This window comes from Salvelinus sp. IW2-2015, linkage group LG33, assembly GCF_002910315.2.
Source record: "Salvelinus sp. IW2-2015 linkage group LG33, ASM291031v2, whole genome shotgun sequence".
In the NCBI taxonomy this organism is placed as follows: domain Eukaryota; kingdom Metazoa; phylum Chordata; class Actinopteri; order Salmoniformes; family Salmonidae; genus Salvelinus; species Salvelinus sp. IW2-2015.
The window spans coordinates 17,982,175-17,996,539 of NC_036872.1; the positions used below are offsets into that span (position 1 = coordinate 17,982,175).

General features: G+C 42.9%; 1 protein-coding gene across 1 annotated transcript in view; it reads right to left on the reverse strand.

Annotated features, from left to right (window-relative positions):
- LOC111958256 (inositol polyphosphate-5-phosphatase A-like) overlaps positions 1 to 3,856 on the reverse strand; it is a 55,616-nt gene extending 51,760 nt beyond the window's left edge. Inside the window, exon 1 of the mRNA XM_023979491.2 lies at positions 3,456 to 3,856. Coding sequence (XP_023835259.1) covers positions 3,456 to 3,515 — 60 coding nt within the window. The 5' untranslated portion in view covers positions 3,516 to 3,856. The remainder of the gene's footprint in view (positions 1 to 3,455) is intronic.
- Between the last annotated feature and the right edge of the window lie 10,509 nt (positions 3,857 to 14,365).

The window sequence follows — 14,365 nt, forward strand, 5'->3', positions numbered from 1 at the left end:
TTTTTTGTCCTGGGTTTCATGAGGAATCACTCTCTACTCATATATTATATTGATTCCTTCCTATTATTTCCACACACACAAAGTATCATATCATCAAGGCAACCGTCTCCATGATCTCAAATCATAATACACACCATGTGACTAATAAGGCTGTGGCAGTGGTGTTTCCAGTAGCCTATCACTATCAGTGTGTCAGCTGGGAAGGTATCTGAGATGCTTAAGATCATACAGATAYGTAAATGTATATATTACAGGTAATCGTGACAACAAGGGTTCCTGGTGCCTACAAGTAGAGTATGTGAATAAAATCTTCCAGCATAGTAGCCTAGCTCTAGATCATGACCCAACATCAGATTCAGCATGGCCCCCACTGGCCATTAAATCTAATTTTATTTGTCACATGCGCCGAATACAACAGGTGTAGACCTTACAGTGAAATGTGTACTTACAAGCCCTTAACCAACAATGCAGTTAAGGAAATACCTAAAAATAAAAATAAGAGACTATATACAGGGGGTACCTATACAGAGTCAATGTGCGGYGGCACCGGTGTCGAGGTAATATGTACATGTAGGTAGAGTTATTAAAGTGATTATGCATACGAGCAGCAGCGTAGAAGAGTGCAAATAATGCAAATAGTCTGGGTAGCCATTTGATCAGGAGTCTTATGGCTTGGGGGTAGAAGCTGTTCAGAAGCCTCTTGGATCTAGACGTGGCGCTCCGGTACCGCTTGCCGTGCGGTAGCAGAAAGAACAGTCAACGACTAGGGTGGCTGGAGTCTTTGACAAYTTTTAGGGCCATCCTCTGACACCGCCTGGTATAGAGGTTCTGGATAGCAGGAAGCTTGGCTCCGGTGATGTACTGGGCCGTACGCACTATCCTCTGTAGTGCCATGCGGCCGAGCAGTGGCCATACCAGGCAATGATGCAACTTGTCAGGATGCTCTCGATGGTGTAGCTGTAAAATATTTTGAGGATCTGAGGACCAATGCCAAATCTTTTCAGTCTCCTGAGGGGGGATAGGTTTTGTCGTACCCTCTTTCGGACTGTCTTGGTGTGCCTGGACCATGTTAGTTTGTTGGGGATGTGGACGCCAAGAAACTTGAAGGTCTCAACCTGCTCCACTACAGCCCCGTCGATGAGAATGGGGGTGTGCTCAGTCCTCCTTTTCCTGTAGTCTACAATCATCTCCTTTGTCTTGATCACGTTGAGGGAGAGGTTGTTGTCCTTGCACCACACGGTCAGGCCTCCTCCCTATAGGCTGTCTCATCATTGTCGGTGATCAGGCCTACCATTGTTGTGTCATCAGCAAACGTAATGATAGTGTTGGAGTCGTGCCTGGCCATGCAGTCATGAGTGAACAGGGAGTACAGGAGGGAACTGAGCACACACACTTGAGGGGCCCCCATGTTGAGGATCGGTGTGGTGGATGTGTTGTTACCTACCCTTACCACCTGGGGGTGGCCCGTCAGGAAGTCCAGGATCCAGTTGCAGAGGGAGGTGTTTAGTCCCAGGGTCCTTAGCTTAGTGATGAGCTTTGAGGGCACTATGGTGTTGAACGCTGAGCTGTAGTCAATGAATAGAATTCTCACATAGGTGTTCCTTTTGTCCAGGTGGGAAAGGGCAGTGTGGAGTGCAATAGAGATTGCATTATCTGTGTGGAGTGAGTCTAGGGTTTCTGGGATAATGGTGTTGATGTGAGCAATGACCAGTGACAGTGGAACCCAAGAGAGTGGGTTCGATACCAGGACCACCCATACGAAAAAGGGGGGGAAAAGTTGCTTTGGATAAAAGCATCTGCTAAATGTCATGCTGTAGGAATGCTCAACCGGAGTCGCTCATTCAGCCGACAGAAACTTTCAACCGGTTTTCCCCATTAAGCAGCGAGTCGGAGTCAGAAGCCAAGCCTTCTCTTGTCTCTACTCCTCCCGTTACGGGGTCTGAGACGCCGAAGCTTCCCACCATTAGCTCTGACAAATTGAAAACCCTAGTCATTGGCGACTCCATTACCCGCAGTATTAGACTTAAAACGAATCATCCAGCGATCATACACTGTTTACCAGGGGGCAGGGCTACCGACGTTAACAAACTGAGAGAGATTTTACCGAAAAACTTTGCAACTGCACATTTCTTTCAGTAAATGTGTCTTGTAAAATGTTCAGTGAAAATTGTTAAAAGTAGTTGTTGTGCATTGASCTGTATGGTTTGTTAAACTTTTAAATCAATGGTTTTGGTTTGGCATAAATTMTAAGTGAAAAATCGAGTCTCATTCCGTTACCATGGAATTGCCCAGTTGTAACAAGCCTGCACACATTTCAATGGTGTCTGCAGCARTCAGTGGATGTTTAAGAGAAAATTATCTGTTTTCAGTTATATGAAATGGTGCCAATATTGTACTTTATGATCATATTTGACAGTTATAAGAAAGGTGAAATCTTATAGTAAGTTGTTTTTGTCATTTGTCATTTCAAGCCCTATTGCCTCACTTTTGTTGAATAGGGGAAAAATCATATGCTTTTTCATAATTTCACAATATATGTACTGTGTGTACACTATGTACTTGAGCTTGTGTCTTCAAAAGTGAGTACACCTCAGCAATGTATAAACTATTTTTACCAGAAAGGTGAGTTCCAGACTAGATCTTTCTAAAATTATGCAACATTGCCAGTTATTATTTATGGCCATGAAAAATAGTTACGTCTATTTAAGCAGAAATCTAAATATTGCCCTATCAAAAACAGAACCATAGACTACTTTCAGGGTGAGTCAAACATAAAAAAAAAAAAGTGAACTTCTCCTTTAAAATGTGACGTTGTTGCACGCCATCAATTTCCTGTTTGATTTKAACTGTCTGGGACCCGTTGTTGCTTAATGGTTCTCTCCGCGGAGCTGATGTGAGGACACGCACGCAACCTCAATAATCATGCCGCAAAAAAAACTCTATAAATACGGGATGAGGATAACTAGGCAGAGGACTTGCAGTTGTATAGGTCGATCAAAGTAAATAACAAAACAAGTATGTCGTCAGAAGCCGCAATAACAGTGTCCCAAGGCGCAGCTACAGCGCGWTAAGTTACTTCAAAGTTATGATCCACATATCGATTAAAAATAAACCATTTAGGCTACATAAATAATGGTTTTCATGATGAAAATGAATAGTCCAAGGAAGCCTGATGTTGAAAATTAACTCATTTTATAAGGCCTATTAATGATCAATTTAAATAYTGGATTGGATCGCATGCCCGATGACAGCCTGTGGGATTTGAATTTGTCTCCATTCTAATCTATGGAATGTTGTTACAAGCAGTAGAATTTGGTCTTGTACGGTTCTAGTGTTCTCCGGCAGATCTAACTGCTTACATAGGAAACTCGCTGTTCCACTGAAAAATMGAATAATCGCAATTCAAAGTGACTTAAAACAGTATATAGTCAAGTAAACATGTGTTTAATACTTACATTGTCGAATAATGATCCAACATTTGCGGTGACAAGTAGGACGTCAGTGTACATTTCCATGATAACGATCGAATTCCAGAAATAGTCCGCGGGAAGAACTCCGTTAGACGCGATGGCAAAATCCTTTGCGTGTGTTACAAACAGCTTACTGATACGGTGCTGTATATGTCGCTGAAGAAGTCGGTCGTATAATTCATCTTGATAATTTGTTTCTGCTGTTTTTAACTTGCCCGCTTTTGGTTGATGGCGGGAGTCGTCTGTCGTCTGAACTCCTGCTCAAGGACAGACTTATCTTCCATGTCTGCTGAGAAATAGCAGGACAGGATTTATACCTGGACCCTGCATCTGCTGCCTGCGCCAGAACAGTTCCTTCTGCSCTGCGCGACCAGATCAAGCAGTTGTTGTTCATGACACAACATTGACTTCGGAGCTCCGCCCACGGTACCCAGTTATTAAAGACACATTCCAACAATTTCTGAAAAACAATATCCCAGATGTAAATACAGTAATGTACACCCACTGGGATAAAACAATGGATTTTGAGCAACAACAAAAAAATTGGGACACAAGTGCAAACTTCATGGAGTAGTAGGCCATTCAAGGAGTTGTTGGTCTGATGGTGCCCTCTGAGTCATGTCATCCGTCTCCCGCTTGCTTGCATGAACTGATGGGTTAGATMACAAATATCACAACGATATGCACGCTTCAATGGGGCAGAAGTTCGTGAGTTGTAATTCTGGATGGCCAGATAGCTACCAACAATGACAAGAAACTGCCATGTGGGGAATCGTACGTAACTCGTTTCAGCTAGTTATTGATACATATGTCTTCTTTTGACTGATTTCATGTCAATGCTAATTTGGCACAAATGCACTTGCTAGGTAACCAACAACTGTAACGATGTATTTGAAAGACAACAAGTGCTCATTGTGCAAATGTATCTGTTTTCAATAAACATCGGAGAAGAAATATAGTTTACATGTTGTCAACAATCTAAYRCACCCGCTTGTTTTGCCCCATAGTTCGCACGCGTCGGCACAGATACAATGAGACAGATATTTCACCAGATGTATAACTGTGAGAAATCCTGTTGGCGTTTCTACTCATTACCAAATATGGTGGTGAGAGGAAACTCAGTGACCGYCAGTGGGAGAAGATGGAGTGAYATGCTAATCGATTAAACAMTTGATCTCAATACAGTTTTGTTTTGGTAGRGGGACGCATCAGTGGCACTGTGTTATCCCCAAATCGGGCGAAYAAGGTGTTTAACTTGCCAGTAAGCAAGACGTCAGTGTCCGCGACGTGGCTGGTTTTCCCTTTGTAGTCCGTGATCGGCTGTAGACCCTGCCACATACGTCTCATGTCTGAGCCGTTGAATTGCGACTCCACTTTCTCTATGCTGACGTTTTGCATGTTTGATTGCCTTAGTGAGGGAATAACTACACTTTGTATTCGGCCATATTCCCAGTCACCTTGCCATGTTTAAATGCGATGGTTCGCGCTTTCAGTTTTGCGTGAATGCTGCCAACTAGCCATGGTTTCTGGTTAGGGTAGGTTTTAATATTCAGTGGGTACAACATCACCTATACACTTCCTGATAGACGAATACGGTGACTGAGTTTATGTTGTTCTCATAGGCAACACAGAACATATTCCACTCCGCGTTATCAAAACAATCTTGAAGCGTGGATTCCGATTGGTCAGACCAGTGTTGAATAGTCCTTAGCACGGGTACTTCCTGTTTGAGTTTCTGCCTATAGGAAGGGAGGAGCAAAATTGAGTTGTGATCTGATTTGCCAAAGGGAGGGCCTTGTAGGCATCCTGGAAGCTGGAGTAGCAGTGGTCGAGTGTTTCAGCAGGTCMAGTGTTTTAGCAGCGCGAGTACTACAGTCAATGTGTTGTTAGAACTTCGGTAACGTTTTCCTCAAATTTGCTTTGTTAAAATCCCCAGCTACAATAAATGCGGCCTCAGGATATGTGGTTTCAAGTTTGCATAAAGTCCAGTGAAGTTCTTTGAGGGCTGTCGTGGTATCTGTTTGAGTGGGAATATACATGGCTGTGACTATAACCGAAGAGAATTCTCTTGGGAGGTAATACGGTCGGCATTTGAATGAGGTATTCTAGGTCGGGTGAACAAAAGGACTTAAGTTCCTGTATGTTATCACAATCAAACCATGAGTAGTTAATCATGAAACATACACCCCTGCCCTTTTATTATCCGGTGTTGAACATTAGCYAGTAATTTTCTCTAAAGCGGTGGATGTTGTGCGCACCTCCTGAGTCYGACTAAAAGTCCACTCAGATTACCTCTTTTCCGCAGGCGGTGTTTTGAAACAACGTTGTTTCCACYAAATTACATTGAATTTACGTGAAATAGACGCTGAATTGATGTCTGTACCCAGTGGGTGGAGTGGACTTTAATGCCTACCTTTTTTCTTAGTCAAGTTTTACTAAAACCACATCCAGACCSTAAAAACAGTAGGCTAGTAGTAGCATTTAGACAGCTAGTAGCCTATTAGGTTACCACATTAACATATAACCCACACGTGTATGTCTGAGACCGGGGGAAATTATTATGAATGGTTGGGCCTATCAAAAACCAAATATTAAGCTACTTCACAAATAAATTAACAAATAAACAATTAAGCAACATTAAAATACATCAAATCAAATGTATTTATATAGCCCTTCTTACATCAGCTGATATCTCAAAGTGCTGTACAGAAACCCAGCCTAAAACCCCAAACAGCAAGCAATGCAGGTACAGAAGCACAGTGGCTAGGAAAACTCCCTAGAAAGGCAAAACCTAGGAAGAAACCTAGAGAGGAACCAGGCTATGAGGGGTGGCCAGCCCTCTTCTGGCTGTGCCGGGTGGAGATTTATAACAGAACATGGCCAAGATGTTCAAATGTTCATAAATGACCAGCATGGTCAAATAATAATAATCACGGTAGTTGTCGAGGGTGCAACAAGTCAGAACCTCAGGAGTAAATGTCAGTTGGCTTTTCGTAGCCGATCATTGAGAGTATCTCTACCGCTCCTGCGGTCTCTAGAGAGTTGAAAAACAGCAGGTCTGGGACAGGTAGCACGTCCGGTGAACAGGTCAGGGTTCCATAGCCGCAGGCAGAACAGTTGAAACTGGAGCAGCAGCACGCCAGGTGGACTGGGGACAGCAAGGAGTCATCATGCCAGGTAGTCCTGAGGCATGGTCCTAGGGCTCAGGTCCTCCGAGAGAGAGAAAGAAAGAAGAATTAGAGAGAGCATACTTAAATTCACACAGGAACCGGATCAAGACAGGAGAATACTCCAGATATAACAAACTACCCTAGCCCCCGACACAAACTACTGCAGCATAAATACTGGAGGCTGAAACAGGAGGGGTCAGGAGACACTGTGCCCCATCCGATGATACCCCCGGACAGGGCCAAACAGGCAGGATATAACCCACCCACGTTTGCCAAAGCACAGCCCCACACCATAGAGGGATATCTTCAAACCACAACTTACCATCCTGAGACAAGGCCGAGTATAGCCCACAAAAGCTCTCCGCCACGGCACAACCCAAGGGGGGGCGGCCAACCCAAACAGGAAGATCACGTCAGCGACTCAACCCACTCAAGTGATGCACCCCTCCTAGGGACAGCATGGAGGAGCACCAGTAAGCCAGTGACTCAGCCCCTGTAATAGGGTTAGAGGCAGAGAATCATGTAGCCTATTAATTTATAGAGATTGAACATGATCCACAATCTGTTATCATCAGTGGCCTGGCAACAGTTTGCCATCTGCTGAATCTAGGCAAAATGTTCAAAGAATAGAAGATGAAAGACCAGATGCAGTTTCCTGATTTAAATAATCCATCAAACTCAGACACTGTTGTTGTAAAACATAACTGGTTGACTATTTTCAATGATGGAAACAAAAAGAGCAGAGCGGTGTGATTTTAATTGGATTGAGCTCATCTCACCATCCTTTTATTCGTGACTAGCTCCATTTGGACATGTGCCCACCACTTTCTGCCACCATGCCTGACAAGACAGAAATATTACGTTTTTAAAGGGTTTTGACTGAATATGATCCATTTTAGCTTTACACTATGCTATGATCTTTGAGCAGAAACTACATTGACAGTTCTGCACTAAAACAGCCACATTCTTGAGTGATACACTGATATATTGAAAGAGCAGAATTCTGCCCCTACCGCATGTTTTCATAGACCTCACAGCCTASTCTATTGGGCTTACTTGATAACAGGATAAACAACACCCCACTTATTATGGTGAGCTGTTGAATAATCCGGTCAGACCTAAGGAAGCGTATAAAAATGGCATAGGCCTATGGGGAAGGTRGGATAAATGTTTAACCTTGTGGTGAATAGGCCAGATAATTCAAGGATTAGGTGAAGCTCTCAGCAGAAGCACTATCTTTATTAAATGCAGTACATTGTACAAAAAGTTGCTTTTACAGTTCCTAACCATGTATTTTTCTTCCAAGTGGGGTTGCAACCATTATTTTGGTCTTGAACTTGCCTCAGTCTGAATTTGCGCAGAAAAAGTCAAAATAGTAAAGCACTGAAAGGGTGCAAGGGCCGAAAACATCTTCTCCATAGTGCTTGCAACGAGTTGATAAAGGTTGGTTGTGTAAACCATGCCATGGTTTGAGGTTTTCATACTGCTTCCTCTTGCTCCTCTGTGTATTGCATGCTGGTCAATGGATCCATTTGAAGCCATTGCATCACACAGAGGCAGAACATAATGCTGCCCTGTCCATCAGCAGTGGAAACAAAGCCACCTAAAAGGGAAATTCCCCTGAAAGGCTGCTGAGGCAGTTCCTCACTGTTGGGATGCCACCTGAGTACTGGATGGGGTCTCAACAGAATCACTGGCAATACTTTACCCTGGCTGAAAGGAGTCCTGGCTGGACAACATGTCACTGAGTGCATGGCCAGATAATGAATCGATATAGAACAGGGACCCCCTCCAAGCCAAACCATCGTACGTTAGCACACTTATCTTTTCATTTGATGATTGATAATGGAAAGGAGAAGTAATCATTATTTTGACATCCTAAATTATAATTGGAAGAGAAAGTGCCAACTACCATAGCCTATTGCGACACTTTTAAGATACTCTGAAAAACAGGCAAAGCGTCAATACAGGACTAAGATCAAATCCTACTACACCGGCTCTGACGGTCGTCGGATGTGGCAGGGCTTGCAAACTATCACAGATTACAAAGAGAACCCCAGCCATGAGAACTGCCCAGTGACGCGAGCGTACCAGACYAGCTAAACGCCTTCTATGCTCGCTTGGAGGCTAGCAACACTGAACCATGCATGAGAGCACCAGCGGTTCCAGACGACTGTGATCACTCTCCATAGGTGATGTGAGTAAGAACTTTAAACAGGTTAACATTCCCAAGGCCGCAAGGCCAGACGGATTACCAGGACGTGTACGTTTCAAACAGACCACCATAGTCCCTGTGCCCAAGAATGACAAGGTAACCTGTCGAAATGACTATCGCCCCATAGCACTCACATCTGTAGCCATGAAATGCTTTGAAAAGGCTCGTCATGGCTCACATCAACACACTCATCCCAGACACCCTGGACCAGGGGTCTCCACAACAGGTCGATCGTGAGCTACCAGCACACTCATGAGTAGCTCGCCAAACAATTCTGAAAGTACACTACATGCAATTCTCACGTGTTCCACTGCAAACTATCATAAATCTCACAAATATTAGACACTGCACGCTCCCAGCTACTATCTAATCAATGCAACATTGACATTATCCCACCCCTGGTTAGCCACTATTGGCTRAAAAAGCCAAACGTAACACAATATCTGGCAATTAATTTCCAGCAGTATTGCCCGTCTGTCTGTGGTGCACGCGTTTGTCCATCACTTCTTGTGTAGCCAGTTGATGTGATAACCGTCTTGTTGATTGACAGAAATACTTTACCTAAAACCTTAAACTAAATGTTAACTGCAAAGTAGGCTTACCTGGCAGAAGTATATCATTTGTATCTAGTATTTGTTATTTTCTAGCTTTGCCAGGAAATGAGCAGCAGCAGTACAGAACCATCATTAGACCTGAACATTAGATGGCACATTTCTCACTCGCTAGATGCGCAATTATACTCAAGAATGAAAAGGTTAGTTTTCTTCCAGACCTAAAAAAAATGTCTTGACATGTACTCAGAACATCCAATGTTGCTCTTTCTCCTTGGGCAATTGTAATTTGAGTAAAAAATAAAACCGAACATCATTTGGGAAAATATACAAAAAAAATTTTTTTTGGGGGGGGTGTAATAGATTTTATAGGGCCCCCTTTAGAGTTGTTTATTAACCATTTTACCAGGTATATTGACAGAAAACAACAGTGCACTACTTTCTATTGTACACTAAGGACCCYGGTAAGAGTTGCAGGGGAGAAGAATGTGCCTATTTGAACACTAGGGGGAAAAAAGTTGTAGCTTGTAGCACTCTTTTGTTTTTTTTAGTAGCTCTCGTGCTAGAAGGTTGAAGACCCTTGCCCTGGACTCACTCCAATTCACATATCGCCCCAACCGATCCAGATGACACAATCGCTATTGCCCGCCACACTTCCCTTTCCCACATGGACAAAAGGAACACCTACATGAGAATGCTGTTCATTGACTACAGCTCAGCATTCAACACCATAGTGCCCTCCAAGTTCATCACTAAGCTAAGGACTCTGGGATTGAACACCTCCCTCTTCCTGACGGGTGGTGAGGGTAGGTAACAACACATCTGCCACACTGACCCTCAACACGGGGGCCCCTCTGGGGTGTGCGCTTAGAGCCCTCCTGTAGTCCCTGTTCACCCACGACTGCGTGGCCCCACAACTCTAACACCTTCATTAACGACACAAGTAAATGCTGCATATCTCAGCTCAAATTGGAAATGACCTTTACATTTCTAGCGCAGTATCTGTAACGCTTCAGCTGATCGTCAACTACAGGAAACAGAGGGACGGGAACGCCCCAATTCACATCAACAGGGCTATAGTGGAGTGGGTTGATATCTTCAAGTTCCTGGGTGTCCACATCATTAAGGACCTATCATGGTCCAAATATACCAACACAACTGTGAAGAGGGCACGACAACGCCTCTTCCCCTTCAGGAGGCCGAAAAGATTTGGCACGGTCCCTCAAAGTTCTACAGCTGCACCATTGAGAGCATCTTGTTCTCTCCCTTCTCTCTGCTACCGCACGGTAAGCAGTACCAGAGTGCCAAGTCTCGGACCAAAAATCTCCTGAACAGCTTCTACCCTCAGCAGTCTTATGGCTTGAACAGTTAAAAAGGGGGTCAATGCAAATAGTCAGGTAGCCATTTGATTATTTGGACAGACTCTCTACCCACACATACATACCACACTGACACTCCAACACACACACATATTGACYAGACACTTGCAGATAGACACTTTCACATGCGCTGCTGCTACGGTTTGTCTATCYTGATTGCCTAGTCACTTTTACACCTACCTACATGTACATATTAACTCAACATCATACCCCTGCACATTGACTCAGTACCGGTACTCCTTGAGCTGGAAAGGTAACTCCAAACACATTTTCAATAAGAGCAGCTGGTTAAACAAAGTTCAGTCATGTGTTGGCAAAAATGTATGCCCATGTCAAAGATTACCAGCAGTTGTATTCTCTTTTCTACTGTAGGCATTTAATTAAATTGGTTTCTGTTGCTAGCGATATTCATATTCACAATTGTTTTTAAAGGAAATATCCTACACCACCTGCAATAATACCTCAGCAGTCTCAAAACCTCAGCAGTCTCAACTACATTGGTTAATGTATCCCTTAATGCAGTGGTTCCCAAACTTTAGTCCCGTACCCCTTCAAAACATTCAACCTCCAGCTGCGTACAGCAGCTAGCACCAGGGTCAACGCACTCGCAATTTTRTTTTGCCATCATTGTAAGCCTGCCACACACTAAACAATACATTTATTAAACATAAGAATGAGTGCGAGGTTGTCACAACCTGGCTCGTGGGAAGTGACAGAGCTCTTATAGGACCAGGGCACAAATAATATTCATCAATAATTTTGCTCATTATTTAACCATCTTCTATATAAAACCTTATTTGTTTATCGAAAATTGTTAATGAGAAGGGTGTGCTTGAAAGGATGCACATAACTCTGCAATGTTGGGTTGTATTGGAGAGAGTGTCAGTCAAATCATTTTCCACACAGTCTTTGCCTGTATTCAGTTTTCATGCTAGTGAGGGCTGAGAATCCACTCTCGCATAGGTACGTGGTTGCAAAGGGCATCAACGTCTTAACAGAGRGATTTGCCAAGGCAGGATACTCTGAGCGCAGCCCAAATCCAGAAATCTGTCCGCGGCTTCTGATTAAATTACATTTTCACAGAACCGCTTGTTGCAATTTRGATGAGGCTCTCTTGTTCAGATATCGGTAAGGGGACTAGAGGCAGAGTACGAAAGGGATAACGAATCCAGTTGTTTGTGTCATCGGTTTCTGGAAAGTACCTGCGTAATTGCGCACCCAACTCACTCATAGCGAAGCACCCATCACATTGTCCATAAGCTTGAGTTCATTCGCACACAAAATCATACAATGATGGAGAGACCTGTGTGTTGTCCTTGTTAATGCAGACAGAGAAGAGCTCCAACATCTTAATCACAGCCTCAATTTTGTCCCGCACACTGAATATAGTTGCGGAGAGTCCCTGTAATCCTAGATTTAGATCATTTGGGCGAAAAAATAACATCACCCAGATAGGCTAGTCGTATAAAACTCATCATGCAAGCGGTCAGACAAGTGAAAATTATTGTCAGTAAAAACTAAGCTTGTCTCTCTCAATTTAAAAAAGTGTCAATACTTTGCCCCTTTTTAACCAGCACACTTCTGTATGTTGTAAAAGCGTTATGATTTATTCAACCCCATCAACCATTAATATAGCAACACTTCYTTTTTTGGACGACATTCAGAAACAGGAATACTTGAATAACACTACTGTGAAGCATCAATAACACAAAGCAATATCAGTCAGGCAGCCAACAAAATATTGAAAGGAACCTGGTACAGGGTKAAATGTAGCCAGCAGGCCCACAGCCGGCCACCTTCCTTACCMGAATGCCAGCTTCATGCTTTGAATTCTGATGGAATCCTTCTTCTTAGGGATTKCAGAGGACAAAGGCCACTCTTTTCAACAAGCTTGTCCAAGTGRGTGTTCTTGTATACTAATGAGAACAAAAAAAGAATGGCATATGCTTGCGTCGACAAGTGCTCTCAATAGCTCATTCTACATTAACTAAACGTGTACAAGTTTGATGTCTTCATACAGGGATTTTTATTGGTCAACACTGGACACATTGGATCAGAACGTTTATACCCCTGGTACAGTACTGGGATGAAAGAACCAAAACAGGAGTTTGAGGAAGGCGAGGGCCAGGGATTTCCACTAGGCTTGCACTGCAGCCTAACAGGGCGTAAAACTAACTCTGCATCTGCACTCCCTCTCCGTAAGGCCCCCTCAAATAAGCTGCCAAGCTATGGGAAGATAGTTGATAAAAAAACATGACAGCTGTTCGCTGTCACTTTCTGAAGTGAATTTGGCAAGAGGATTCCCACAGTAGATGAGAAGCTTTCATAGAAATATTAATAGATTCAGCAMCAAGGGAACAAGGCATTTTTAACATCTGAGGCCCAGTATATCACATTAAAACCATGTTATAACTACMGTGCCTTGCAAAAGTATTCACCCCCCTTTTCCTATTTTGTTGCATTACAACCAGTAATTTAAATTGATTTTTATTTGGATWTKATATAATGGACATATACAAAATAGTCCAAATTGGTGAAGTGAAAAAAATAACTTGTTTCAAAAAATGTCAAATGGAAAAGTGGAACGTGCATATGTATTCACCCTCTTTGCTATGAAGCCCCTAAATAAGATCTGGTGCAACCAATTACCTTCAGAAGTTAGATAATTAGTTAAATAGTGTGCAATCTAAGTGTCACATGATCTCAGTATATATACATACACATACACATACACACATATACATACACCTTTTCTGAAAGGCGAGTCTGCAACACCACTAAGCAAGGGGCACCACCAAGCAAGCGGCAATATGAAGACCAAGGAGCTCTCCAAACAGGTCAGGGACAAAGRTGTGGAGAAGTACAGATCAGGGTTGGGTTATGAAAAATATCTGAAACTTTGAACATCCCACGGAGCACCATTAAATCCATTATAAAAATTTGAAAGAATATGGCACCACAACAAACCTGCCAAGAGAGTAGAAGTCGACCGATTATGATTTTTCAACGCCAATACCGATTATTGGAGGCCCCAAAAAGCTGATACCGATTAAAAATCGGCCGATTTTTAAAAATGTATTTGTATGAATGACAATTACAACAATACTGAATGAACACTTATTTTAACTTAATATAATACATCAATAAAATCAATTTAGCCTCAAATAAATAATGAAACATGTTCAAGTTTTGCGTTATAATAATGCAAAACAAACTGTTGAAGAAGTAAAAGTGCAATATGTGCCATGTAAGAAAGCTAACGTTTAAGTTCCTTGCTCAGAACATGAACATATGAAAGCTGGTGGTTCCTTTTTAACATGAGTTCTCAATATTCCCAGGTAAGAAGTTTTAGGTTGTAGGTATTATAGGACTATTTCTCTCTATACGATTTGTATTTCATATACCTTTGACTATGGATGTTCTTATTGGCACTTTACTATTGCCGTGTAACAGTATAGCTTCCATCCCTCTCCTCGCCGCTACCTGAGCTCGAACCAGGGACACATCGACAACAGCCACCCTCAAAGCAGCGTTACCCATGCAGAGCAAGTGGAACAACTACTCCAAGTCTCAGAGAGAG